We start from the raw sequence: 26,595 nt of genomic DNA, 5'->3' as shown, positions 1-26,595 counted from the left end.
TCCAAATGAGTCACTGATACAGTTGTTGCAAAAAGACTGAGCTTCTCGCCATGTGAACCTCTCCATAGGACCATTTAACTCTCTTCATGACCAAGCAACTGTCTTCCCACAGGACACATTACCCAAGAATGAGTGATGGGTAAGCTCTAATACTTCTATTCAAGACCCCATCTTGGGCCGGCGCCATGGCTTAACAGGCTAATCCTCCACCTAGCGGCGCTGGCACACCGGGTTCTAGTCCCGGTCGGGGCACCGGATTCTCTCCCGGTTGCCCCTCTTCCAGGCCAGCTCTCTGCTGTGGCCAGGGAGTGCAGTGGAGGATGGCCCAAGTCCTTGGGCCCTGCACCCCATGGGAGACCAGGAGAAGCACCTGGCTCCTGCCATCGGAACAGCGCGGTGCGCCGGCCGCAGCGCACCTACCGCAGCGGCCATTGGAGGGTGAACCAACGGCAAAGGAAGACCTTTCTCTTTGTCTCTCTCTCTCTCACTGTCCACTCTGCCTGTCAAAAAAAAAAAAAAAAAAAAAAAGACCTCATCTTGGACATCATCTGTTATTCTGTTTGTTAACCCAGACCACACTCAATGGTAGGTGAATTAGAATTCACTTCTTGAAGAGAGAAGCATCAAAGAATTGTGGACATATTTTAAAGCCACCAGAGTCAGGTTCAGTGAACATCTTTTGGGCATCTTTATTGGGGCCTGTGTAGGAACTGGAAAACAAATACAAATCCTTTTCCTATCACTAAATAGGAGTTTTTATGTAGGTAATTATATAGTTATGAGTTATGTAGGTAGACAAGCCAATTTTAGAAAACAGACGGGGAGGGGGTGGTTGGGAGGGGCGCGGCACTGTGGCGCAGCAGGTTAACGCCTCAGCCTGAAGAGCTGGCATCCCATATGGGTGCCAGTTTGAGACCCGGCTGCTCCACTTCCTATCCAGCTCTGCTATGGCCTGGAAAAGCATTAGGAGATGGTCCAACTCCTTGGTCTCCTGCACTTACATGGGAAGACCCAGAGGAAGCTCCTGGCTCCTGACTTTGGATTGACATATGTCCGGCTGTTGCGGCCAATCGGTGAGCGACCTCTCTCTCTCTCTCTGCCTCTCCTTCTCTCTCTGTGAAATCTGACTTTCAAAATAAATAAATAAATCTTAAAAAAAAAAAAAAAAGAAAGAAAGAAACAGAATTACAGAGCTGTTTGAAGCTAATTGGACCTGAGCTCAGATTTAAATCTTGGACACTGAGGGACTGCTGTTCTGCTGAGCAGAGAAAAAGTTATCTTGCACCCTGTGTTACTACCAATTCATAAAATGCAGTTAGGACCTGAGCTGATAACCAAACACCAAAGTACAGAGATGGTGATTTATTCTATCTTCTAATCCCCAACACCTACGTCAGTACTCTGTACCTAGGAAGAATCAATAAATATTAGCTGATTTGTCGAATTAAATTTAAGTGATTAATTAAGTTGGATCCTAAATACAGAGCTATAAACTCCTGTTGGATTGTTGTAGATTTTTTTTTTTTAAAGATTCATTTGTTTATTTGAAAGTCAGAGTTACAAAGAGAGACAAGGGGAGGCAGAGAGAGAGAGATCTTCCATCCGCTGGTTCACTCCCCAGTTGGTCACAACAGCCGGAGCTGCGCCCATCCAAAGCCAGGAGTCAGGAGCTTCTTCCTGTTTTCCCATGCAGGTGCAGGGGCCCAAAGACTTGGGCCATCCTCTACTACTTTCCCGGCCATAGCAGAGAGCTGGATCAGAAGTGGAGAAGCTGGGACTTGAACCAGTGCCCATAAGGGATGCCGGCTGCAGGCGGAGTCTTTACCGGCTACGCCACAGTGCTGGCCCCTGTTGCAGATTTTAAGTACTATGGTTCGTCAAGGTATTTTCTGTTATCTATTTCTTTGATATGACAGCTCCTCCTCCACACTCTCTCCAAATTTAAAGCAATCATGGAAACAAACTGGAGGACTGTGAACCAGATGGTATCATTGGAATCATTTGGTTAAAACAGTGTGTGTGTTTAAATTCAGTTTTGAATATGTTTAGGTGAGGCAAGCACTCTGTCCGGTTTCCTACATAGCCCACTACTTCCTATTGTCTGATCTCTCAGCCTGATTATACTTAATGGCACTTGTTTGTGAGACTCTTATATCCAGATTTTCAAGCCAGGATTGTACTATTTATTATTAGTCCATTTTCTTCTTATTCTCCATCACAAAGGTGAACTATTTTCTGTAAATTTATTTTTGACTTTAGGTCAAAGTGTTGTTATGGTAGCTATCTTTTTTAGTTAAGTCTATATACTGCTAAACCCTTAAAGTCACAAAGACTTAGTATTTCTTCATTTTAAAGATGAGGATAACAATGCCTACTTCTAAGTGAGATAATGTGTGTACCTGGCACTCAAAGGATATGTAAACTTTCAAATCATTTCCCCGATCCTTTCTGGCTAATTCTTTCAAGACCTCCGGTAAGACCAGTCACACAGCTTTTTCATTTTGAATCTCTTTTCCCATGTTTATCCTTCTCGGTCCATTCACTTATGCTTTTACTAATTCATTTATTCCACAATTATGAATTACTCATTTACTTTGCCAGTGTGTCAGGGGCTGAGAATAAGCAAGACACCATTTTTGCACTGAGAATATGGTCTATAGGTCCATTTTCTGTTCCTATAATGAAGTACCTGGGGCTAGGTACTTATAAAGAAAAGAGGCTTTTTAAGCTCATGGTTTTAGAGTTTCAAGGTCACAGCACTGGCATTGACTAGATTCAGATGGCATCCTAATGGTGGGAGTGTGTGTGGGAGGAAGAGATCACATGGTGAGACAGGAAGGCAGACAGAGACCAAGGGAGGTGCCAGGCTCCCAGTTTTATAGCATCTCTTGAAATAATTAACCAGGGTCTCACAAGAACCACTTTAATCTTTTCTGAAAGTAGTGTCCCAAATGACCTAATTATCTTTTATGAGGCTCCCCTTCTTAAAGATTGCATACCACAACCCAACACCATCACACTAAGGATTAGGTTCAACACATGAACCCTTGGGGGACAAACCACATTCAAACTAGAGCAGGTAGAACAGATTATTAACCAAAGAACCACAAACATGGATGTAAAAGTTTTTTAGGGGCTGGCATTGTGGCATATCAAGTAAAGCTGCCACCTGTGATACCAGCATCCCATATGGGCAGTGCTTCATGTCCTGGCTGCTCCACTTCTGATCCAATTCCCTGCTAATGGCCTATGAAATGCAGTGGAAGGTGGCCCAAGTGTCTGGGCCCCTGCCACTTACATGGGAGAACCAGATAAAGCTTCTGGCTCATGGCTTTGACCTGGCTCAGTGTTGGCCATTGCAGCTATCTGGGAATCAATGAGTGGATGGAAGGTTTCTCTCTCTTTCTCTCTGTAACTCTGACTTTCAAAATATTTTTTAAAAAAATTTTTAATTGTAATTAGTGCCCAAAATGAAAGATTATATAGTGTAATGACTTATCATAAAAGGGGAAAATGGCAGGATCAGGTAGGTTATGGAAAGCTTTTCTTCAAGAAATTACTGAATTGAGATGCAAAGAGGGTAAAAGTTAGAACTCGCTTGCTCTCGTTCTCACTGTCACTCCGTGTGTGTGTGTGTGTTAGGGGTGACTAAAGTGTCTAGCAAAAGGAATAGCATGTGCAAAGCCCTGTGATCACACGAAGCACATGTACTGTCATGTGCTATGTACTGGTTATGGTTTGCCTTTCATTTTTTTCTAGCTCTTTCCTTCCTTCACCTTGAATTCAGCGTTGCATTAACAACTTCCTCAATTGTTGACACATTATCATCCCACTCTGCAAAGAACCTCTATTGCATTTTTTTTAAAGATTTATTTTATTTATTTGAAAGACAAAGTTACAGAGAGAGGTAGAGCCAGAGAGAAAGAGAGGTCTTCCATTCCACTGGTTCATGCCTCAAATGACTGCAATGGCCAGAGCCGAGCTGATCTGAAGCTGGAAGCCAGGAGCTTCCTCCAGTTCTCCTACATAGGTGCAGGGGCCCAAAGACTTGGACCATCTTCTGCTTTCCCAGGCCATAGCAGAGAGTGGGACAAAAAGAGGAGCAGCCGGGACTCAAACTGGTGCCCACATAGGATGCCAGAGCTGCAGGCTGGGGTATAAACTTACTGCACCACAATGCTGGCTCCTCTATTGCTTCTTACAATTTCTCTGTATATTGGTTTATCTTCTTTCAGCAATTCCTTTCTCTATTTTAATGCATTAAACAGGTACCATTTTAATTCACTAAATGTGTTACCAGTTTGCTTATTAATAAATTCACAACATTAATAAGCCTTGTGGGTTCTTGCCTCATATTCTGAGAAGAATTCTGAATACTGGCACAAATAATCCAGGTAGCGTGATGTTTTAAGCTTTTTATTCAGTGAGAGAAATGCAAAGGAGAGTGAGGACCCTATCTAAAGGAGAGAGGGAAATGTAGATTGGTACCAAGCACTGGGAGCCAGCCACATGGAGGGGCATGCAGGCCAGGAAGCATGGAGCGGGTGGCCCAAAGGCCATGCACCCCGAAGGCGCAGGGCAGCATGGCAATGGCTAACGAAGGCACAAAAGGGGAAAGGGCAAAAAGGCTGGGCCCACAGAGTTTCAGGCCTTTAATCTACTTCCAAAGGGGAGTGGTTAATTACTCTGATAGGCAGGAGGGTGCACAGGTGTGGTCAGGTAGGGGGATGAGGTCACACAGAGGGCATGGTGAAAGGGTGGTCTTCCAGCTCACAAACCTGATCAATTCAATCCTGTATGCCTGCCTACAACAAATGTGCTTTTTAAATGTGTGTTGTTGTGAAAAAATGTGTATGCATAGTTTTAATTATGTAAGTGATAATTCTTTTATTCATCTCATTTCTTAGTTTTAAAATTAACAGTTTTTGCTGTCTCTCAAAGCTGCTGTGTACATTTTTAAAAAAATACTTATTTTATTTATTTGAAAGAGAGTGACAGAGAGAGGTAGAGCCAGAGAGAGAGGTCTTCCATCTGCTGGTTCACTCCCCAGATGGCCGCAACGGCCGGAGCTGTGCCAATCCAAAGCCAGGAGGCTTTACCCGCTACACGTAGGATCGCCTCACTGCTCTGTGTATATCTAATGCACTGTTTTTAATCACTGCATAGTGCCCTATGATGGTTCATCTGTCACTCATTATATATTTACTCCATTCTTGATTACATATTTACTCCAGTTTTGGACTGTCTCCAATTCCTTTCCACCTCAAAGGACACTCACACCCATTAATAAACATTCTCAAGTATTTCCTCTTAGGGACTGTGAGAAAATTCCCTTGAAGGGTTTAAGCAGAAGTGTAACTGCTAGGTCCCTGGTTATGCACATATTTTACTTGAGTGAGCCATGCTGGCTGTGCCTCCGGAGTAGCTGCAGCTATCAGAGGTTTTCTGGTATATTATTACCTCCACCAGAGAATCCTGGACTCTTCTATTCAACTCCTTTTTCTCCTAAACCCCTTTCATCCTTCACAAAGGTATTGTGAGCAAGTTACTGGTGTTACATTATCCCCTAGGAGCCTAGATCCAGAGCCACTATACCTATCCCCTTTAGGAATTCACAACTCTTTGTGGTTGCATGCTAAAGATAATCATCTCACAGAGGCTTCTGTTGTCTTTTCCTAAACATTTAAAGTGCTGTGAGATTGTTTTATAGCCCACAATTTGTACACTTCTCAATTTTATCCCTAAATATTTCCTAGGATTATCTAGTCACAATGGTGGACTAGAGGTGGATTGGAACAAACACCATTTTGATCTAGTTTCAAAAGAAGAAATACAAATAGATGGGTAATGTCAGGGTAGGGGTTGGAGTGTGGAGGTGTAGCACCATTGATGATCAAAGAAATGTAACTTAAAGTAGTAAAGAGAAGTCCTTTTACTCATATAAAATGGGGAGTTTTTTTCAAAGATTTATTTATTTTATTTGAATTACAGAGAGAGGGAAAGACAGAGAAAGAGACAGATCTTCTATCTGCTGGTTCATTCCACAAATGGCTGCAACAGCCGGAGTTGAGCCAAGCTGAAGCCAGGAAAAATGGTGTAGAATTTGGTTCATGATACAAAAGCTATCTCAGCCTTAAAAAGGATTAGTGTTGTGGTGCAGTAGATTCAGCCACCGCTTTAAGGCCCAGCAACCTATGTTGGATCACTGCACTGCCCCATTCCTCTCCAGCTTGGGAACAGTGGAACATGTCCTGAGTAACTGGGTCCGTACCACCCACGTGGGAGACCCAGATCGAGTTCTGGGCTCCTGGCTTTGGCCTGGCCCAGCCCTGGCATCTGGCCACTGAGGGAGTGAACCAGCAGACGAAAAGTTTTTGTCTCTGTCTCTCCTTCTCTCTCTCTGTCACTCTGCCTTTCAAATAAATAAATAAATCTTAAAAAAAAAAGTATGAGGGGAAACAGAAATTTATATTATCTTAAAGGGTATAATATATATGTATTTCAAACTAACATACTTCACATAATAAGTATATATATATAATTTTTCCTTGCCAATTAATTATAAATTAAAAGAACTCGTAAAACATAAAGTGGGGCCAGCGCTGTGGTGTAGTAGGTTAAGCCTCTGCCTGTGGCACAGGCAACCCTTTATGGGTGCTGGTTCATGTCCGGGCTGCTGCTCTTCCAATCTAGCTCTCTGCCTATGACCTGGGAAAGCAGTGGAAGATGGCCCAAGTGCTTGGGCCCCTGCACTCACGTGGGATACCCAGACGCAGCTCTTGGCTTCTGGCTTCAGATTGGACCAGTTCCAACCATTGCAGCCATTGGGGAGTGAACCAGCGGATGCAAGACCTTTCTCTTTGTCTCTCCTTTTCTGTACTCTGCCTCTCAAATAATTTAGTTAATTAAAAAAAACCACAAGGGATAAAATAATAACTTTATAATGCAGAAAATTGGCAGAAATCATCTTAATTAAGTTATTAAAGTTAGTACCATCAATATCAGGATAAATCAACGGTATGTGCTCCCTGATATGCACTGAAGGACATAACATCACTCTGCAGTATCCTTACAAAACGCAGAGCCTGAATTTATGAGGAAACATTAAACAAACTAAAATTGAGAGACATCTTACAAATAATTGGCTGGTCTTTTTTTTTTTTGACAGGCAGAGTGGACAGTGAGAGAGAGAGACAGAGAGAAAGGTCTTCCTATTGCCGTTGGTCGCGCTGGCCGCACCGCGCTGATACGATGGCAGGAGCCAGGTGCTTCTCCTGGTCTCCCATGCGGGTGCAGGGCCCAAGTACTTGGGCCATCCTCCACTGCACTCCCTGGCCATAGCAGAGAGCTGGCCTGGAAGAGGGGCAACCGGGACAGAATCCGGCGCCCTGACCGAGACTAGAACCCGGTGTGCCGGTGCCGCTATGCGGAGGATTAGCCTATTGAGCCACGGCGCCGGCCTTGGCTGGTCTTTTTAAAAAAGTGTCAGAGTTACATAGGATCAGCTAGCTAATTTACAGGAACTGTATATAAAATGTGAGGTTGAGGCCAGCACTATGGCACAGTGGGTAAAGCTTCTATCTGCAGAGCCGCATCCCATCTGGGTGCCAGTTTGAATCCTGGCTGCACCATTTCCAATCCAGCTTCCTGCTATGGCCTGGGAAAGCAGTGGAAGAGGACCCAAGTCCTTGGGCCACTGCACTGATGAGGGAGACCTGAAGGAAGCTCCTGGCTCCTGGCTTCAGATTGGCTCAGTCCTGGATGTTGCAGTCATGTGGGAAGTGAACCAGCAGATGGAAGACCTCTCTCGCGCGTTCTCTCCACCTCTGCCTCTGCCTCTTCCTCTCTGTAACTCTTTCAAATAAATAAATCAATCTTTAAAAAAAAATAGCAGAGCATTAAACCAAATCTGTAGGGCTCTGGGTGACTGCACAGGGAGCGGGCCCACAAAATTGGTCCTGATAACGTGAAATTTCTATCTCTACCCCTCTTTCTCTGTCACTCTGCCTTCCAAATAATAATAGTAATAGTAAATCTTTTTAAAAAGGATATTTTAACTGGTCATAAGTAGAAAGCATGTAAAGTAATAAAAAGTTCTTAGTTTTTAAGTCTAATAAAAATATTTATTTATATGGTTTTCCTTGTAAATGCCATTTCTATTAAATTTTCCAGAGAAAATAACAAAGATAAGCACAACTATTTATGTATGTGGATTAAAAAAATTATTTGAAAGGCAGAGAGAGAGAGAGATACAGAGGTCTTCCACTCACTGGTTCACTCCCCAGATGCCTGCAATAGCCAAGGCTGGGTCAGGCTGAGACCAGGAACCAGGAACTCCACTCGGGTCTCTCCCACTGGTGGCAGTAATCCAAGTACTTGAGATATTATCTACTGCTTCCCAGGGTGTGAATCAGCAGGAAGTTGGAAAGGAAGTGAAGTTGGAACTCCATCCCAGGTACTCTGATATGGAATATAGGCATCCAAATCAGTGGCCCAAGCCCCTGTGCCACAACACCTGCCCCTGCATATGTGGAATTTTATTGCTATAGTGTGGTTTATAATAGGAAACATCTGGACACTATCAAAATGACCAACAATAGGGATTTATTTATTTCCAACACAGCAAATTAAATAATCTGTACAAGAGTACTCAATTAACATTAATATTGATTATTTTAGAGTAACAGGTGAGTATCTTGGATTTTATTTTTATTTTATTTAAAAAAATTATTTATTTATTTGAAAGGCAGAGTTGCAGAGAGGGAGAGACAGAGAAATTGTCCATCCACTGGTTCACTCCCCAAATGGCCACAATGGCTGGGGCTGCACCATGCCAAAGTCAGGAACTAAGAGCTTCATCTGGGTCTCCCACATGGGTGCAACTGAGTATTTGGCCCATCTTCTGCTTTCCCAAGCCCATTAGTAGGGAAATGGATCAAAGTGGAGCATCCAGGACTCAAATCAGTGCCCATATGGGATGCTGGCATTGCAGGCAGTGGTTTAACCTGCTGCGCCAGAGTGCTGTCCCATATTTTTATTTTATGAAAGTAGTGTTTTCACTGTAACATTCTGTAAAAAATTTATTTGTGAGGCAGAGAGAGAGAAGCACACTGAGAAATTCCCATTTGCTGGTTTATTCCCCAAAGTGCCTGCAAAGGCTCCCAGCTATGACCAAAGCTAAGGGCCAGAAACAGTCTGAATTTCCCACATGGGTGCCAAGAACCCAGTCACGTGAGCCATCAGGGCTGCCTTTTTTTTTTTTTTTTTTTTTGATAAATAAATGTTACTCTCTGGGAACTGCGCTGTGGCGTAGCTGGTGGGGCTGCCACCTGCAGTGCTGGCATCCCTTACGGGGGTGGCATTGTGGCATAGTGGGTAAAGCTTGGGGATGGCATTGTGGCAGAGTGGATAAAGCTGGCACCTGCAACACTGGCATCCCATATAAGTGGCGGTTCATGCTCCACTTGTTATCCAACTGCCTGCTAATGGCTTAGAAAAGCAGTGCAGGATGACCCAGGTGTTTGGGCCCCCACCACTCATGTGGGAGCCCTGGATGAAGCTCCTGGCTCCTGGCTTTGTCCTGACCCAGTGCTGGCTTTTACAGCCATCTGGGGAGTGAACCAGTGGATGGAGGATCTCTTTCTCTGTGTTTCTCCATCACCATCTCTCTTTGTAACTCTGACTTTCAAAATAAATAAATACATGTTGTAAAACCAAATAAGCAAGCAAAGAAACCAGGCAACTTAACCGTTAAGCCAAATAACCAGCCTGTTTTTTAAATTTCTATATTCTGTCCTGTTGCAAAATGGTTTAACAATTAATGAACTTTAATCAGCCTCATACTGGATTTATGCAAATACTCTCATTTGATTACGCCAGCAGCAACTAGTGAGGAGTTTCAGGTGCGTTTTCCTCTAAATATAGCTTAATGTCCTCTTGCTACATAAGAAATTATTATAACCCCATTTCTGAACAATCTACAGCTATGATATGCATTTGGAAATGCACTTCAGAATGTTCCTTTAAGTTACCATTTAATCTATTTTAAAAATACCGTAAGAGGGGCCAGCCGCTGCTGCACCGCTCACCATGGGCCCCGGGGGCCCGGCTGCTGCTGCCGCTCAAGCTGTGCGTGGGGCTTGGCGAGCTGGTGCTGCCCGCTGGGGCCTGGGGCGTACGCCGGCGAGGGCCCTCGGTGACGGCCAAGGTCTTCTTTGACGTGAGGATCGGAGACAAAGATGTCGGCAGAATTGTGATTGGCCTTTTTGGGAAAGTCGTGCCCAAGACGGTGGAGAATTTCATCGCCCTGGCCACAGGAGAGAGAGGATATGGCTACAAGGGAAGCAGCTTTCATCGCGCCATCAAGGACTTCATGATCCAAGGAGGGGACTTCACGGCGGGGACGGCACTGGCGGAGTGAGCATCTACGGCGAGACGTTCCCGGATGAGAACTTCAAGCCGAAGCACTACGGCATCGGCTGGGTGAGCATGGCCAACGCTGGGCCCGACACCAACGGCTCCCAGTTCTTCATCATGCTGACCAAGCCCACGTGGTTGGACGGCAAGCACGTGGTCTTCGGGAAAGTCATTGATGGGATGACCGTGGTGCACTCCATAGAGCTGCAAGCCACCGACAGTCACGACCGCCGGCTCACCAACTGCTCCATCGTCAACAGTGGCAAGATCGACGTGAAAACGCCCTTCGTGGTGGAGGTTGCTGACTGGTGACAGCCGAGAGGGGACAGGGAACACAGCCTGGTGTGGTTGTGCGCGTCTGTGTGTGCGTGCACACGTTTGTCTGTGGAGTCTTCAGTTGCTGTTTTGCTTTTTTTTTTTAACCTAATTTCCCACCCCAGATCACAGCAAAGATTTGAAAAATCAACCACTCAGAATTTAGTTTGCATGAGTTTGGTCAGTTACTTACTAAGGCACTTTGAACTTAAAAAACGTACACTCTTCTTCCAGTGGTGCTATTTTTAAACTCATTAGAATATGTTGTTGGCTATTTCTTTTTAAGAACTTAATCATCCTCTCCCCACCCTCAATGCATCATGATCTCCATGTTGGGCAATACTAAAGTTCTGTCCGAAAAAGAGGCTATAAAGTTTAATAGTTTATATTCAAACAAATTATTTTTCATGTGAAGGGAAACTGATAGTATCGTCTGATGTATACTACAGGGATTTTTATGTGATAAACGGTGCTTTTGTATTCTCTATAATAAATACTTCTCCTGTGAAGCAAAAAAAAAAAAAAAAAAATACCATAAGAGGAGGATTGGTAAAATACCATAAGAAGAAACATATAAAAATTAAAAAAACCTATCATACTCTTTTCATGACTTTATCAGGTTATGTATGAAATGTTATATATCATTGTAATTATGGACACAATTGTGTATGTTTACTTTTTATTTAATAATATTTTGTAAGATTTCCTTGTATTTATGCATTTCTGTCATGTTGTCTACATACTGTTTTGCTGATATAGCTAGTTTTCCTACACTTCCCATATTATTGGTTATTTAAGCATTTTCTAATTTCTAACTCTTCCACATTTTGCTATAAGCATTTTAGTAGTGGTTTTATTTTATTCTTTGGAACGACTTCCTTATGACGAATTCCTAGGAGTACAATTACAGTGCCTCTTAATATGTGGCATCGGTTTGCTGCCCCAAAGGATCAGTGTGAATTTTTAAAACATTTCATCTGTCTCTTGGTTTGCTGCTGTCCCGCTGTGGCTTACCAAACAGCAGCCGCTTTGTGATCTTGCTCTCATTCATTTCCCACACATGTCTCACCCTGCTGAGTTAATCTGCAATACGCATCCTTTCAATATTTGTTATCTAACTATAATCCTCAACCTTAGTCCTAGTGACCCTCTCTTACCAGCTGGGATTTTACCAGGAATGCATGGAATTTAGATCATTTGCAGAAGTTGAAGATTTCAGTAGCAAACCAAGAGGGACAGTCTTACAGAAGCTTGTACATTTGTACTGCTTTACAGAAGTTTCATTTGGATTTTGACATCAGATTTATTCCATATCTAGTTAAGCAATTTTCAAAGGGATGTTTGACTATATTTTGGTTTAATCTGTTCATCATCAGATCGGTATACTGAGGACATCCTATGGTTATTTTAGGTTTCATTGGCACATACAAAACAAATAATTGTTAGGTTAAGAGTCCCCTTCATCAATGCTGAATAACAACTGGGGAAGATTGCTCCTGGGTGAGAGACCAAACACACATGAAGAGCATTAGGCAGGAGGACTTAGCACATAATTCAGAAACAGAGGCAAGGACATCGCTTCTGAAACATGATGAGCGAGGAGAGTAATGTGAGATGATGCTGGTGAGGGAGATAAAAGTATCACAAAGACCTAAATCGTCCTGGAGAACAGCCCAGACGTAGAAGCTTTCAGAATGGGCATTGTAGTAGATAGCACAGCAACATCGACCACCACCATGACAAACCCCATTATTATCGAAGTTGGGAGAGTTTGGGAGAGAAGTGGGAGAGAGCACTGCACAGGTGGACCATGGAGTCTTACAGCCACAGAAAAGATGTTGTGTCTGGCCTCAAGAGAAGAGAAAGCCACTGCATTTGGATTAAGGAAGGAGAATCCTCCCAGGGAGTACTTAGAAGAAATAGTCAAAACGTAGCAGAAAAAAAATGGAGAGAACAGAATCATGGAAACTAAGGAAAAACAGTAGTTCTCTTACAAGTTTGAAAAGTTAATATGATGATGACTGAATAACCAGGGCTCCTCCTCCTATTGAGATTTTGATTAACTGGTCTCGGGTGGGGCCCATTCCTCAGTAATTTAAAAACCTTCCTGAGTGTATCTCATATGCAGCGAACTCTGAGAAACACTGCTGTAAGGAAGTCTGGTGGGGACGTAACACCATAGAAGGAAAAACGTCTGTGAAGGCTATTTGGGAATCCAGTACAGCCAGAAACGGTTTGTGGATTGCAAAAGTATATGAGGAGCTTGAGGTCTTTTGTTTGAGAACTTTGTACCCTGAGTCCAACTGTAGTAAAGTAATAATATGAGATTATTGTACCACATTTCACGCATCAATAATGAGGAATGGGTTATACATGTAGAATATGGCCAGTCATTTGTATTTTTACATTTTTTTTAAGATTTATTTATTTTGAAAGTAACAGTTACACAGAGAAGGAGAAGCACACACAGAGAGAGAGGTCTTTCATCCGCTGTTCACTCCTCAGATGGCCGTAACGGTTAGAGCTGTGCTGATCCGAAACCAGGAGCCAGGAGCTTCTTCTGGATCTCCCACACAGGTGCAGGGGCCCAAGGACTTGGGCCATCTTTCACTGTTTTCCCGGGCCATAGCAGAGAGCTGGATCGGAATTGAAGCAGCTGAGACTCAAACCAGCGCCCCTATGGGATGCTGGCGCTGGCAGGCAGAGGCTTTACTGCTATGCCATAGCGTCGGCCCATATTTTGACAATTTTTTGAGAGTAAAATTTTATTAAAAAAATGAGTGTAAGTATACCAAGATTTTCCATGTTCGAATAAGTTAATATTCTATGACTGAGGTTGAGAAGATTTTCTCTCACCATAATTGCTTCATCTGATTTATAGGAATGTACCAGGATATATTATTTATGTCAAGAGTTGTGGTAATATAATATGGTATAAAAAGTTTTTTGTTGTTGTTTTTTACATTTCCATTTATTTATTTATTTGAAAGGCAGAGAGAAAGAAAGAGGTCTTCTATGCAGTTTCACTCCCCAAATACCAACAACAGCTAGGGTTGGGCCAGGCTGAAATCAGGAGCCAGGAACTCAATCTAGATTTTCCATGTAGGTGACAGAGACCCAAATATTTGAGACTTCACCTTCTACCTCCCACGGTGTGCATTAGGTGAAGGCTGGATTGGAATCAGAGCCAGGACTTGAACTCAGGGACTCCAATATGGCAAGTGGGCATCCCAAGTGGCTTCTTAACCCCTTCACCAAATGCACACTTCATTTTCAAAAGTCTTTAATGTCGTATTTTTAAGGGACCATATAAAGGATATACTGCATCTTAAAACGATTCTTTGTGAAATAGGATATAATATTACCAGATATGACAGGAACTTTTGTTGTTGAAAAGGTGGGAATAATAGCAAGAACTTCTAATATAAGTTATTATACATTCTATTTTAGACAAAGTTAGAGAATGTAAATGTGCTTTAGTTTTGAAGTCTGCACTAGGGTTATATGAGCTATCATGGTTCATAAAACCTTTACTGCTGGCCGGCGCCGCGGCTCACTAGGCTAATCCTCTGCCTTGCGGCGCCGGCACACCGGGTTCTAGTCCCGGTCGGGGCACCGATCCTGTCCCGGTTGCCCCTCTTCCAGGCCAGCTCTCTGCTGTGGCCAGGGAGTGCAGTGGAGGATGGCCCAAGTGCTTGGGCCCTGCACCCCATGGGAGACCAGGATAAGCGCCTGGCTCCTGCCATCGGATCAGCGCGGTGCGCTGGCCGCAGTGCGCCTACCGCGGCGGCCATTGGAGGGTGAACCAACGGCAAAGGAAGACCTTTCTCTCTGTCTCTCTCTCACTGTCCACTCTGCCTGTCAAAAAAAAACAAAAACAAAAACAAAACCAAAAAAAAACCTTTACTGCTGTTGACCATGGGAGAAGGAGATGAACGAAATAAACCATTTTAAGAAATTAGAGTTTAGGGGCTGGCGCTGTGGCACAGCGGGTTAACACCCTGGCCTGAAGTGCCGGCATCCCATAAGGGTGCTGGTTCTAGTCCCGACTGCTCCACTTCCAATGGGAAAGCAGTAGAAGCCTTGGGCCCCTGCGCCCACATGGGAGACCTGGAAGAAGCACCTGGCTCCTGGCTTCGGATTGGCATAACTCCGGCCATTGCAGCCATTTGGGAAGTGAACCAACAGAAGGAAGACTTTCTCTCTGTCTCTCCCTCTCACTGACTGTAACTCTACCTCTCAAATAAATCAATACAATCTTTAAAAAAACAGTATAATTTTAGGGGTCTGCATTGTGGCATAGTATGTAATGCCACTGCCTGTGATGCAGGCATCACAAATGGGTGCCAGTTCGAGTCTTGGCTGCTCCTCTTCTGACCAGGCTCCCTGCTAGTGTGCCTGGGAAAAGCAGCAGAGGATGGCCCAAGTGTTTGGGACCCTGCACCCACATGGGAGAGCCAGGGGAAGCTCCTGGCTCCTGGCTTCGTCCTGGCCTAGCGCTTGCCATTGCAGCCATCTGAGGAGTAAACCAATGGATGGAAGTGCTCTCTCTTTCTCTCTAATTCTGACTTTTGAAATAAATAAATGAATCTTTAAAGAAACAGTATAATTTAATAGAGGGAGACTTATAGTGGTAGCTAGAAAGTAATACATTAACAAATTGGGAAGTATTTGATAGCAGGAAGAAAATTGTGGGATAAATTCCCTAGGCAGAAGACACAGGCTGAAGAGACAGAAGACTGGGATTAGACTCCTTCCGCTATCCTCATCTTATGTCCAGATATCTGCTTTTACTTTGGTTTTTAAAAATTAAGGTAAGGTTTGCATTACATAAAACTAACCATGTGCAAGTATACAATTCAGTGTTCCTTAGCACATACATCATGTTGTACAGTCACGAACTCCACTAAGTTCCAAAACATTTTCATGTCCATTCCATATTCACTCACCTCATTTCACCCCAAAAGGAAACACCAAAAGAGGCTGGTGTTGTGGTCCAGTAGGTTAAGCGCTGGGTCTAGTACCAACTACTCAAACTAGCTCTCTGCTAATGTGCCTGAGGAAGCATCCCAAGATGGCCTGAGCACCTGGGCCCCTGTTGCCCACGTGGGAGACCTGGATGGAGTTCCTGGTTCCTGGCTTCAGCCTGGCCCAACTTTGGCCATTGTAGGCATTTGGGGAGTGAATTTGCAGATGGAAGATAGATATTGTTCTCTATCTCTCCTTCTCTCTGTAACTCTGCTTCTCAAAGAAAGAAAGAAAACACTTGGCTGGCGCCGTGGCTTAACAGGCTAATCCTCTGCCTTGCAGCGCCGGCACACCGGGTTCTAGTCCCCGTTGGGGCGCCGGATTCTATCCCGGTTGCTCCTCTTCCAGGCCAGCTCTCTGCTATGGCCTGGGAAGGCAGTGGAGGATGGCCCAAGTGGTTGGGCCCTGCACCCGCATGGGAGACCAGGAGAAGTACCTGGCTCCTGGCTTCGGATCAGTGAGATGTGCAGGCCGCAGCGGTTATTGGAGGGTGAACCAACGGCAAAAAGGAAGACATGTCTCTCTGTCTCTCTCTCTCACTATCCATTCTGCCTGTAAAAAAAAAAAAAATAAATAAAAAAGAAAACACTATAACCACTGGGCAATAACTCTCTTTTCCCCATTCCTCCAGTCACTAACAATCATCACTTGGCTTCCTGTCTCTACAGATTTACCCATTCTGGTCATTTCATATAAGTAAAGTATATACTGTGTTATGTATTTTTTAAAGATTTTATTTGAAAGGCAGTGTTACAGACAGAGAGGGAGAGACAGAGATCTTCCATTCACTGGTTCACTCCCCAAATGGCCACCACGGCTGGAGCTGGGCCTATCCGAATCCAGGAGCCAGGAGTTTCTTCAGTGTCTCCCACATGGGTGCAGGGGCTCAAGCACTTGGGTCATATTCTACTGCCTTCCCAGGCCATAAACAGAGAGCCGGATGAGAAATGGAGCTGCCAGGACAGCAACTGGCACCCATATGGGATGCCAGCGATGCAGGTGGAGGCCTAGCCTATTATGTCAAGGTGCACACCCGACAATGTGTTATCTTTTGTGTCTGGCTTCTTTCACTTAGCCTGTTCTAAGATTCATCCACATTGTAGCATGTATCATTAGTTTATTCTTTTTTATAATTGAGTAATGTTCCGTGGTCTGGATATACCATTTTTATTTATCCATCCTCTGTCGAAAGACATTTGGGTTGTTGTACCTTTTGGTTATGAATAGTGTTACCATGAATACTTATTAAAATATTTTTGTTTGAACATTTGTTTTCAAGTTTTTGAGTATATACCTAGGAGTGGAATTGCTGGGTCATGTAATAATTTAATTTATTGAAGAACCAACAAACTATTTTTCATGGCTCCTAAACTATTTTAAAAATGTAGTTATTATCATTTTATTTGAAAGAGAGAGAGAGATCTCCCATCTACTTGTTCATGCTAAATGCTGGCAACAGCCAGGGTTGGGCCAGGAAGATGCCAGGAGCCAGGAACTCCATTTGGGTTTCCCAATGCGTAGGAGGCACCCATATACTTGAGCCTTCACCTATTGCCTACCAAGGATAGCTGCACCATTTCACGTTCTACCACAATTCTTGAAATCTATGCACACAGGGGTCTTCGAAAAGTTCACAGAAAATGTACGTTACGAAAAAACTACGCATGGATTTCAAAAAGTTTTTGCAGCAAAATCAGCTTTTCTTGTAGGACCATTTGCCTGATCTTTTTGAAGTACCCTCATAGAAGGGTTCTACTTTTTCCACATCCTTTCCAATGCTTGCTATTTTCCACAGACAGCCTAGTGGACGGTAAGTGGACTTTATTGTACTTTTGCTTCGGGTTCCTTTAATGACGAATGACAGATAATTTTGGTAGCGTTGTGGAAGCCGAAGTAAAGGGAGGGTGTTGACTTGAGGCCATAACATCCCTGAGCTACGGCAATGGAGATGGAAAAGGATGTAAAAATTGAAGAGCCGACCGGTGGCCAGTTAGCACTGGAAGGACTTAACGCGCTGGCATCTTGCAATTCTACTCCCGTGGACGTAGTACGCCCAGAGAATTTTTGCTAGGCGAGCAATACCCGCGCTTCTGTTGAGCACTGTCTCGCCCGGAGCCAGCCAATCAGCTTCCACCACCCGGACGGCCGATCCCAGATTGGCTGAGTGCGCCTCTCTAGCTTCCGTCTCTATGGTTCGGGGAATCTCCAGGTCCGGGCTTGACCGACCTGGCTTTTGCGCGTGCGCGAGCCCAGGCGCGTGCCCGCCCTCGCCCAACTGTGCGACCCCGCGGGTGGGAGGGGTGGGTCTGGGAACGTTGCGGCGACCGCCGCGGCCCCACACCCAGGGCTGTTCCCTGGCGGAGACTGCGCCGGGGAGTCCTTCGCCGTCTCCTTGGGTGGCAGCCACCCGGACCCCAGATGGTGGGTCCGGAGGATGCCGGAGCCTGTTCGGGAAGAAACCCCAAGTTGGTGCCGGCGCCGGAGCCCGTGGACCAGGACGGGAAGATGATCCGGGCCACGGGCGGCTTTGGCGGAGGCGTCAGCGCTGTGGAGCCGCCCGAGGAGGAGGAGGAGGAGGAGGAGGAGACGCCGCCGCGGCAGCTCCTTCAGCGTTACCTCGCGGCCGCCGGTGCACAGCTGGAGCCGGGGCTCTGCCGCTGTGCGGTGCCCAGCGGCCTGGCCGGCGCCCCGCAGATCGCGGCAGCGCCTCGCTCGGACGCCTGCCCGCCGGGCTCGGGAGCCAAGCACCTTGGCGCCGACGCGGCGGATGTCCGCGCGCCGCGGCACGGAGGCATGATCAACGGGGACTCGGGTTTTCTGCCGGACCGGGCCGGTCTCGACCTGGAGGAGGTTCCGCGCCGCCGCCGCCCCTGCGGCCGCCTCCGCCTCGAGGGGCCTGGTGACGAGAGCGCGGAGCGCGCGAGCAGCCCGTCGGACTGGGCCGCGCCGCTCGAGGACCCGCTGCGGAGCTGCTGTCTGGCGACTGCGGACAGCACGGAGCCCGAGGGCGCGGGCAGTGGATCCGGGGGCAGCCTGGCCAGTGACGGCAGCGGCAGCGGCAGCAGCAGCGAGGACGTGGGGCGGCCGGGAGCCGGCGACCGGGGTCTGGAGGAGGACGCGCCCCCGGCCCCCTCGGCCGAGAGGACTCGCGGGGGCTTGGGCGCCGAGCCGCGCCTGTGCGTGCCGGACGTTCGTTTGAACTCTCGGAACACGTTCGAGGTGAGCCGCCGCCAGAGCGCCCGGGACCCCCTGCCCCCGGCGGGGCTGCCGGGGTCCTCGGCCGCCTCCGAGCCGGGCTCCGCGGGGACCGCTGCCCGGGCTCGACGGACCGGCGGCTTCGCCGACTTCTTCGCCAGGTACAGCGCAGCCTGCGCCGGAGCTCGGGGCGGGGCCGGGGCCGGGGCCGGGGCCGGGGCCGGGGCCGGGGCCGGGGCCGGGGCCGGGGCCGGGGCCGGGGCCGGGGCTGGGGCTGGGATGGCCGCCTCCTGCCGGCCCCCGCGCGCGTCCGTGCTTAGCTTTGATTTGTTGCCGAGAGAAGAGGAACTGGATCTACTTGTGTTTCTGGAGAAGTTGCGAGCTCCGTGGGGAGCGGATTTTTCTGTTGCTCTGTCGACTGGGGGCTGTACGTGCTAGTCACACCTGATTTCGCTGCTTCCAGATCTGGCCAGCCTGCTAGTGCCATTATCTCCAGTTGTCTTTTCCTGAAGAGCCGATAACCTTCTATGTCCCCGATATATATATATATATATATATATATATATATATATATATATATATATATTTTTTTTTTTAATTGTACTGCAAGGATTTGCAAAGGTTGGAGAGGCGGTATGGGCGTTCGGGTGTGGTTGTGAAAGGGAAGTCATTTTGCAGAGCTGTTTTATTTGCGTGGAACATAAACCCATTTAAGTAGTTTGGGGATGCTTGAAATTCGAAGGGATTGCGGCACATAGTTGTTTAATCGGTTTCCCCCACTGTGATCTTTATTAAAAATTCAACTAATTTGTGTTTAGAATTCGATTCTAGCCTTTTAAGCCAAATTACTGTAGTGCTTAGGAAGCTCGGTTTCTCTGCTTCTCTCAGATATCCCTTCACTTTTTTTCAGCAGCTTCTTACTAGTTTTTTTTTTTTTTATCTTGTTTTGGTGATTTGATAAGCTGTTCTTGAAATATGGTGCTGGACATTGTGGATCTAAGAATGGGGCTTTGTTGATTAATGGGGATGCATAAGCAGAGTTTACAGAAAATACTAACATTACTGAGAAAATAGTTTCTCTTGAGTTAGATTTTGACATGCTTATAAAATTTTGTTTTTTAAATTTTTGGGCAAATAAAATATTTTGTACTTGTAAAACCTTCCATTTTAGAATTTTCTGTTTTCCTTCCTTTTTGAGGGATCTTGATTATAGTCAGAAGTGAAAGCAACCAATTCTGCAGCTTAGGTTTCAGGAGGTTGTACAATTAGTGCGCAAATTGGTGGACACAAAGATGCAGTTTTATGATTGCAATTGATATTTTTTAGTCTTATCCACTTTATTATCCCTTATTTTTCCTGCTTATGTAAGTTTACAAAAATTTACAAAGTTTCTTAAAACAAGAATGGGAAATTCTAATTTCAAGTATTCCTAGGACAAAATATATAATAATGAGATCTGTGTTTGGATCTGTAGTTGCAAAAATTATATTCTAAAATGTCTCCAGGTGAGATGAGTTTGTATCTTTGTGACACTGTGTGGCCTTTGGGCATCTATTGGTTATTGTATCTATCTTGGTTATGTTTTAAGGTCAGGTGGTGTTGGACCTCTCAGTTGTAGAGATGCCCACTTGCTCGAGAGGACGCCCAAAAATCCAGACTCCAGACCAGTTGATGCAAAAAGCATGAGGTATTTATTGTACGTTTGCGCAAACGGGCCCCCACCTAAGGCGGTGAGGAGCCCTGAGCGGCAGTTTCACACAGGTTATATAGTCAACAAATTAGCATATGGGATTGGCCGGTTCTGAGGGACAATTAGCATACCGGAAAGTGCTGAGGAGAGTGCTGAGGGAACCAGCTGAGGAGAATGCTGAGGAGAGTGCTGAGGGAACAAGCTGAAGAGAATGCTGAGGAGAGTGCTGAGGGAACCAGCTGAGGAGAATGCTGAGGAGAGTACTGAGACTCTCCGAAGGGGAGTGGCAGCTCTGCTCTGGGCATGCCTAGAGGTTCTCTAAAGGGGATAGACTTTTCCTTCCCAGAGAACGTGCCCGCTGGACCCTGGGGAACATCTAACCTCTTAAGAAGCCCCTGATATCTGCCCAGGCCTAGTTTCCTGTCCCTCTCCCCCCATAAGGGTCCTTCAGTGGGAGGAGTTTTAGACCTGGAAGGAGCTTTGGAGATCATTGAGAGCTTGCTTTGTGCCAGATGTTGGGAATAGAGATGATTTGAATAATGATCCTTGACCTGGAGGTAGAGTGTCTCTTAGTGAGGATTAAGTTCGAAGACAGATAAATGCATTGTAATTTATGGACAATGACAGCGCAAACTTATGTATAAGAGGCTTTCATATTGTTAGCAGTAAGCATAAAATTTTATCAAATTAAAGTTTTTCTTTAACGTATAGACTTTTTTTTAGATTTATTTATTGAAAGAGTTACATAGAGAGAGAAGGAGAGGCAGAGAGAGAGGTCTTCCATCTGCTGGTGCATTCCCCAATTGGCTGCAACAACTGGAGCTGTGCCAATCCAAAGCCAGGAGCCAGGCGCTTTCTGCAAGTCTCCCGCATGGGTTCAGGGCTCAAGGACTTGGGCCATCTTCTGCTGCTTTCCCAGGCCATAACAGAGAGCTGGATTGGAAGTGGAGCAGCTGACACTTGAACCAGCACCCATACAGGATGCTGGCACTGCAGGAGGCGGCTTTTACCTGCTACGCCACAGCGCCAGCCCCTAACTTATACACCATTAACAGCTTTTTACTAATATAGCCAGATAGCATTCATGTGGCTACATTATTCATACATATTGGAGCACTGGGTTTGAAATTAGAAAACTAGGTATTCAAAAATTAATTTCTCTAAGCCTCATTTTTCTTAATTGAGATCTGATGTCAAGAGTCTAGGGGTTGGGCCAGAGTTTTGGTGCAGCAGATTAAACTGCCACTAGGCGACAATTGCATCCCACATCGGTCTGAGTCCTGGCTACTTTGCTTTGGATCAGCTTTCTTCTAATGTGCCTGGGAAGGCAGCAGATGATGGCCCTGCTACCCATGTAGGAGGTCCTCGCTCCTGGTTTTGGCCTGGCCCAGTCCATTTGGGGAGAGAACCAGCAGATGGAAGATAGGTTTCCCTCTGTCTCTCCCCTTCTCTCTGTCTTGCTCTACCTTTTGAATGGATAAATGAATCTTAAGAAAAAAAAAAAAAAAAGACTTCAAGAGTCCTTGCTTTAATGTGAGATTTTTGGGAAAGGGCAGAATCAGACACAGGCATAGTTTTTCTCTTAGCATTTAGATAAAACTTAACTTTTTTTTTTAATTTTTAAAAATTTATTTGAAAAGCAGAATTAGAGGGAGATAGGGAGAGGGAGATAAAGAGAGATCTTTTATCTGCTGGTTCACTCTGCAAATGGCTGCAATGGCCAGGGGTAGGAGCCAGAAACTCCATCCCTGTCTCTGATGTGAGTGGCAGGGGCCCAAGTACTTGGTCTATCTTCTACTGCTTTCCCAGGCACATGGCAGGGAGCTGGATTAGAATCGGAGTAGCCAGGACTTAAACTGGTGCTCTGATAAGAGATGCTGGCATGGCAGGCGGCTGCAGCATAATGTCAGCCTGTTACCTGGATTCTGCACACCTTAAAAGCAGGGACTGTGACATTCATCCGGGAATCTACAATACACAGCACTGGTGTGAAGAACCCCTTTTAGACTGAGTTGAATTAACAGCTTTGATGGACTTCTCTTTTTTACTGTTCTCTATGTGGTGTAATTGTGAAAAATTTTCTACCCTCAGGCAAAATAATCAGAATTAGGCTTATCTCAGCAACTCTAGAGGTTCCCCCTACCTCCCACCTTCCAGTCGACATCTTTAGCTCTGAAGTTTGGGGCCAGGGCTCCCTTGGGGAGTGGCATGTTTAGGGATAGATTCATGTTCTTGGGTATAACCCCTGCTCCCACTTAATTTAAGTGAGAAAGAGAGAGAGCTCGAGTGAACTGGTGGCAGACTAGGATTCGAAACTAGCACTCTTGATTTCTGTCCACACGATAACTCGCTCACCACCTGTTTGTCTTACAGCTTTTTTCTCTGCTGCCCCTTTTATTCTCCATGCTTCCCTTTTCCCTCGCTTAACTGGGAAAAAGTCTGTAACAGAAAACTTTTGGAAAAAGTAGTTTTGTGTTTGTTTGACTTTAAACATGGGGGGAACATTTTATGGCAATATATTTATTGTTATACACATTGTTGTGGTCAGTTAAGATACATCATTGACGGGAGCTTCATTGACTAGGTAGAAATCACGTAGGAGACAGAGAATTTGTTTAGGACTGTTGGAGGATCTTTGCTTCCAGATTATGGGAGTTTTGTTCCAGTGCCCGCTGGGGTCTTGTTTCACCTTCACATAGGCACCTCCCTATGTTTGTGGTGACTTGTCCAGGGGACTCCTAGCAGTAGCATTCCCTCAAATCCCTGACCTTATGAAAACTAAAATGCTGATTGAACAGCACTGCTTCATTTTCACCAACTCAGCAATGAGGAAGACTGAAAACTTTTGAAATCTCTTGGGTTTCCAGGCTAGGCATTGTTCCTAAGGGCCCATTTATTACTGTTTTTTTTTTTTTTTTTTTTTTTTTTAATTACTTGTTTGAGAGACAGAGAGACAGAAAGCTCGCATCCACTATTTTACTCTCCAAATGGCTGCAGTGGCCTGTCTGGGCAGGTCCAAAACTGGGAGACAGGAACTCAATCTAGGGCTCTCACACGGGTGGCAGAAACCCGTTATTTGAGCTGTCTCTCTTGCCTCCCAAGGATTGCATTGGCAGGAATTTGAAATCAGCAACAGGAGCTGGGAACAAAACCAGTTTCTCTGATGGGCATGTGGGTGTCTTAACTGCTAGGTTAAATGCCTGCACCAGTTACTCTTTTTTTTTTTTTTTTAAAGATTTTTTTATTTATTTATTTGACAGGTAGAGTTACAGACAGTGAGAGAGAGAGTGAGAGAGAGAGAGAGAGAGAAAGGTCTTCAAATGGCCGCTACAGCTGGCGCTGTGCCGATCCGAAGCCAGGAGCCAGGTGCTTCTTCCTGGTCTCCCATGCAGGTGCAGGGGCCCATGCACCTGGGCCATCCTCCACTGCCTTCCCGGGCCACAGCAGAGAGCTGGACTGGAAGAGGAGCAACCGGGACTAGAACCCAGCGCCCATATGGGATGTCGGTGCTGCAGGCGGAGGGTTAACCTAGTGCGCCACCGCGTCGGCCCCATGCACCAGTTACTCTTTGAAAAAAATATAGTAGTTTTAGATTGTTACAAAAACAGTCAGAAGGGTTCTTCAAGCAAATTCATGTCTTTATGTTTTCAAGCTAGAATGATTTATTTTTTACATAGATAGAATCTTAATGGTTTTTTTTTTTTGTTTATTTTTAGTCCATTTAATACTTCTGAGACTTGTTGGGGGTTACAGTGGCAGAGTTATTGTTACTTAGAAATACACAAGTAACTATCTATGTGTCCTTATAGTGATGATAGTTTTTTTTAATGAAGTTTACGCAATGAGTCATAAGAATTTGGTAGCCCCTCCTCAGAATCAGCCCTTAAGGCATTCGGATCTGGCTAAAAAGCCAGAGAGTTTCTCAGGCATGGAAAGCCAAGACACCGTGGCAAAAAATGACCTAAATGAAAATCTCTGTGAGTGAGATCCAAGTGGAAAGAATGGGCCATCAAAGAAGGAGGTACCTTTCTCTGAAGGGAGGAGAGAACTTCCACTTTGATTATGGCCTTATCTTAATAACGTTTGTGATTTCAAGAGGCTTCCATAACCTTGGCTGTTCATGACAAGATCCTAGGGTGATTACTGACATCATAAACAAGAGTGTCAATTGTTCAATCAACAACAGGAGTCACTGTGCACTTAATCCCCATGTGGGATCTCTGTCCTTAATGTGTTATACTATGAGAATTAACGGTAAAACTAGTTTCCAAACAGTACTTTATACTTTGTGTGTTTGTGTGGGTGCAAACTGTTGACATCTTTACTTAGTATATACCAAGTTGATCTTCTGTATATAAAGATAATTGAAAGTGAATTTAATGAAGAATAGGATGGGAGAGGGAGTAGGAGATGGGATGGTTTGCGGGTGGCTACAGGGGGAAAAACAGCTATAATCCAAAAGTTGTACTTTCAAAATTTATATTTATTAAATAAAAGTTTTCTTTAAAAAAAAAAAAAGAATTTGGTAGCCCTAAAGAACATAGCTAATTAAAGTAGGGAAGAAAGTATTGAAGATTTTTTCTCCTTTATCTGAAAAGACAGTTGACTTTCTAGATTCTGGAACATACAGATCCCTGTAGCTTCCTCTGTAGTTTTTGACTTCTGAAACCTCCTAAACGATAGCAAAAACTGTTTCAGAGCTCTTCTTAGAACAGGTGGGCTGAGCAGAGGAGAAGAAAAGTTCTTTTCACAACCACATAGTCTCCATTAAAAGAGATGAAAGTAGATGATTTCATTAAAAATGATACTGATAATTTTAAATTCCTATGATTATAATTTTTCTAAATTTGAGATTCTCAGAAACAACATAACCACTTTTTTTCCACCTATAACTTCCACTAGTTGACAGAATCATAATTCATTTGAGCCATCATAGATATCTGTCAGATAGGGCTTTCAGGTTTGTTCCATGGTGCATATTCTTTCCAGCCTAGTAAAATACACTATAGTTTATAACTTTTTTTAAAAAAATTATTTATTTATTTGAAAGGCAGAGCCACAGAGAGGCAGAGAGAGAGCGAAAGAGAGATAGAGGTCCTCCATCTGTTGGTTCACTCCCCAAATGGCCTCAATGGCTGGAGCTGGGCCGTTCTGAACCCAGGAACCAGGAGCTTCCTCTGGTTCTCCCATGAGGGTGCAAGGGCCTAAGGAGTTGGGTTATCCTCCACTGCTCTCCCAGGCACACTAGTTGGGAGCTGGATGGGAAGTAGAGCAGCTAGGACTTGAATGAGTACCCCAATAGGATGCTGGCACCGCAGGTGGTGGCTTTACTCATTATGCCACAGCACAAGCCCCAAAACAGACTATAATGTAACTTCAAAGCTAGTTTCTAGGAGAAAAAGGAAAAAAAAAATCCTTCTTCAATAAAGAAAAGATAAAATATCAAACTTCTTGTAAGTTTTAAAAGATTTTTAAAGATCCCTGAAGCAAGCAGTTCATTAATACTCTTGTGATATAATTATTTACAAGGAGAATGAAGGGATATTTGTTAACATTCAAAAATGTTAAGCCAGTAAGAGAGAAGTGAGAGAGTGAGTACACTCCTGTCTGCCAGTTCATTCTCCTAATGCCTGCAACATCTGGGGCTGGATAAGGTCAAAGCCCAAACCTGGGAGCTCAATCTAGGTGTTTTCTGTGGTTATCAGGAACGCAGTTACTTGGGCCATCACTGTTGATTCCTAGGGTCTGCATTAGCAGGAAGATGGAATCAGGAGGCTCCAGCCAGGTATCCAACCCAGGTACTCTGATAGACAAGGTAGGCATCTTAACTGGTGTCTTGATTGCTAGGCTAAATGCCTACCCCAGAACCAATAAACCAGTAACATTTTAGGGATCTGAGCTAATAAACAATTGGAAATCCAGCATTGTTGTAAAGACTTCACCTTAAACAT

The 26,595-nt window shown here is 44.9% G+C and overlaps 2 protein-coding genes across 2 annotated transcripts in view; both read left to right on the top strand.

Annotated features, from left to right (window-relative positions):
- The first annotated feature begins 1,799 nt into the window (after positions 1-1,799).
- Positions 1,800-11,230, top strand: LOC133775778 (peptidyl-prolyl cis-trans isomerase C-like). Its single transcript, XM_062214277.1, is given in 4 exon segments — positions 1,800-1,882; positions 5,315-5,531; positions 10,061-10,394; positions 10,397-11,230. Coding segments are annotated over 4 exon segments (966 nt in total). The 3' UTR covers positions 10,729-11,230.
- Positions 11,231-18,075: 6,845 nt separating this feature from the next.
- Positions 18,076-26,595, top strand: part of TBC1D12 (TBC1 domain family member 12) — a 123,541-nt gene continuing 115,021 nt past the window's right edge. Inside the window, exon 1 of the mRNA XM_062214437.1 lies at positions 18,076-19,115. Coding sequence (XP_062070421.1) covers positions 18,178-19,115 — 938 coding nt within the window. The 5' untranslated portion in view covers positions 18,076-18,177. The remainder of the gene's footprint in view (positions 19,116-26,595) is intronic.

The sequence above is a fragment of the Lepus europaeus genome, chromosome 17, assembly GCF_033115175.1.
Source record: "Lepus europaeus isolate LE1 chromosome 17, mLepTim1.pri, whole genome shotgun sequence".
NCBI lineage: Eukaryota > Metazoa > Chordata > Mammalia > Lagomorpha > Leporidae > Lepus > Lepus europaeus.
The sequence above is the reverse complement of the archived record's forward strand: the minus strand, read 5'-3'. Positions and strand labels throughout refer to the sequence as shown.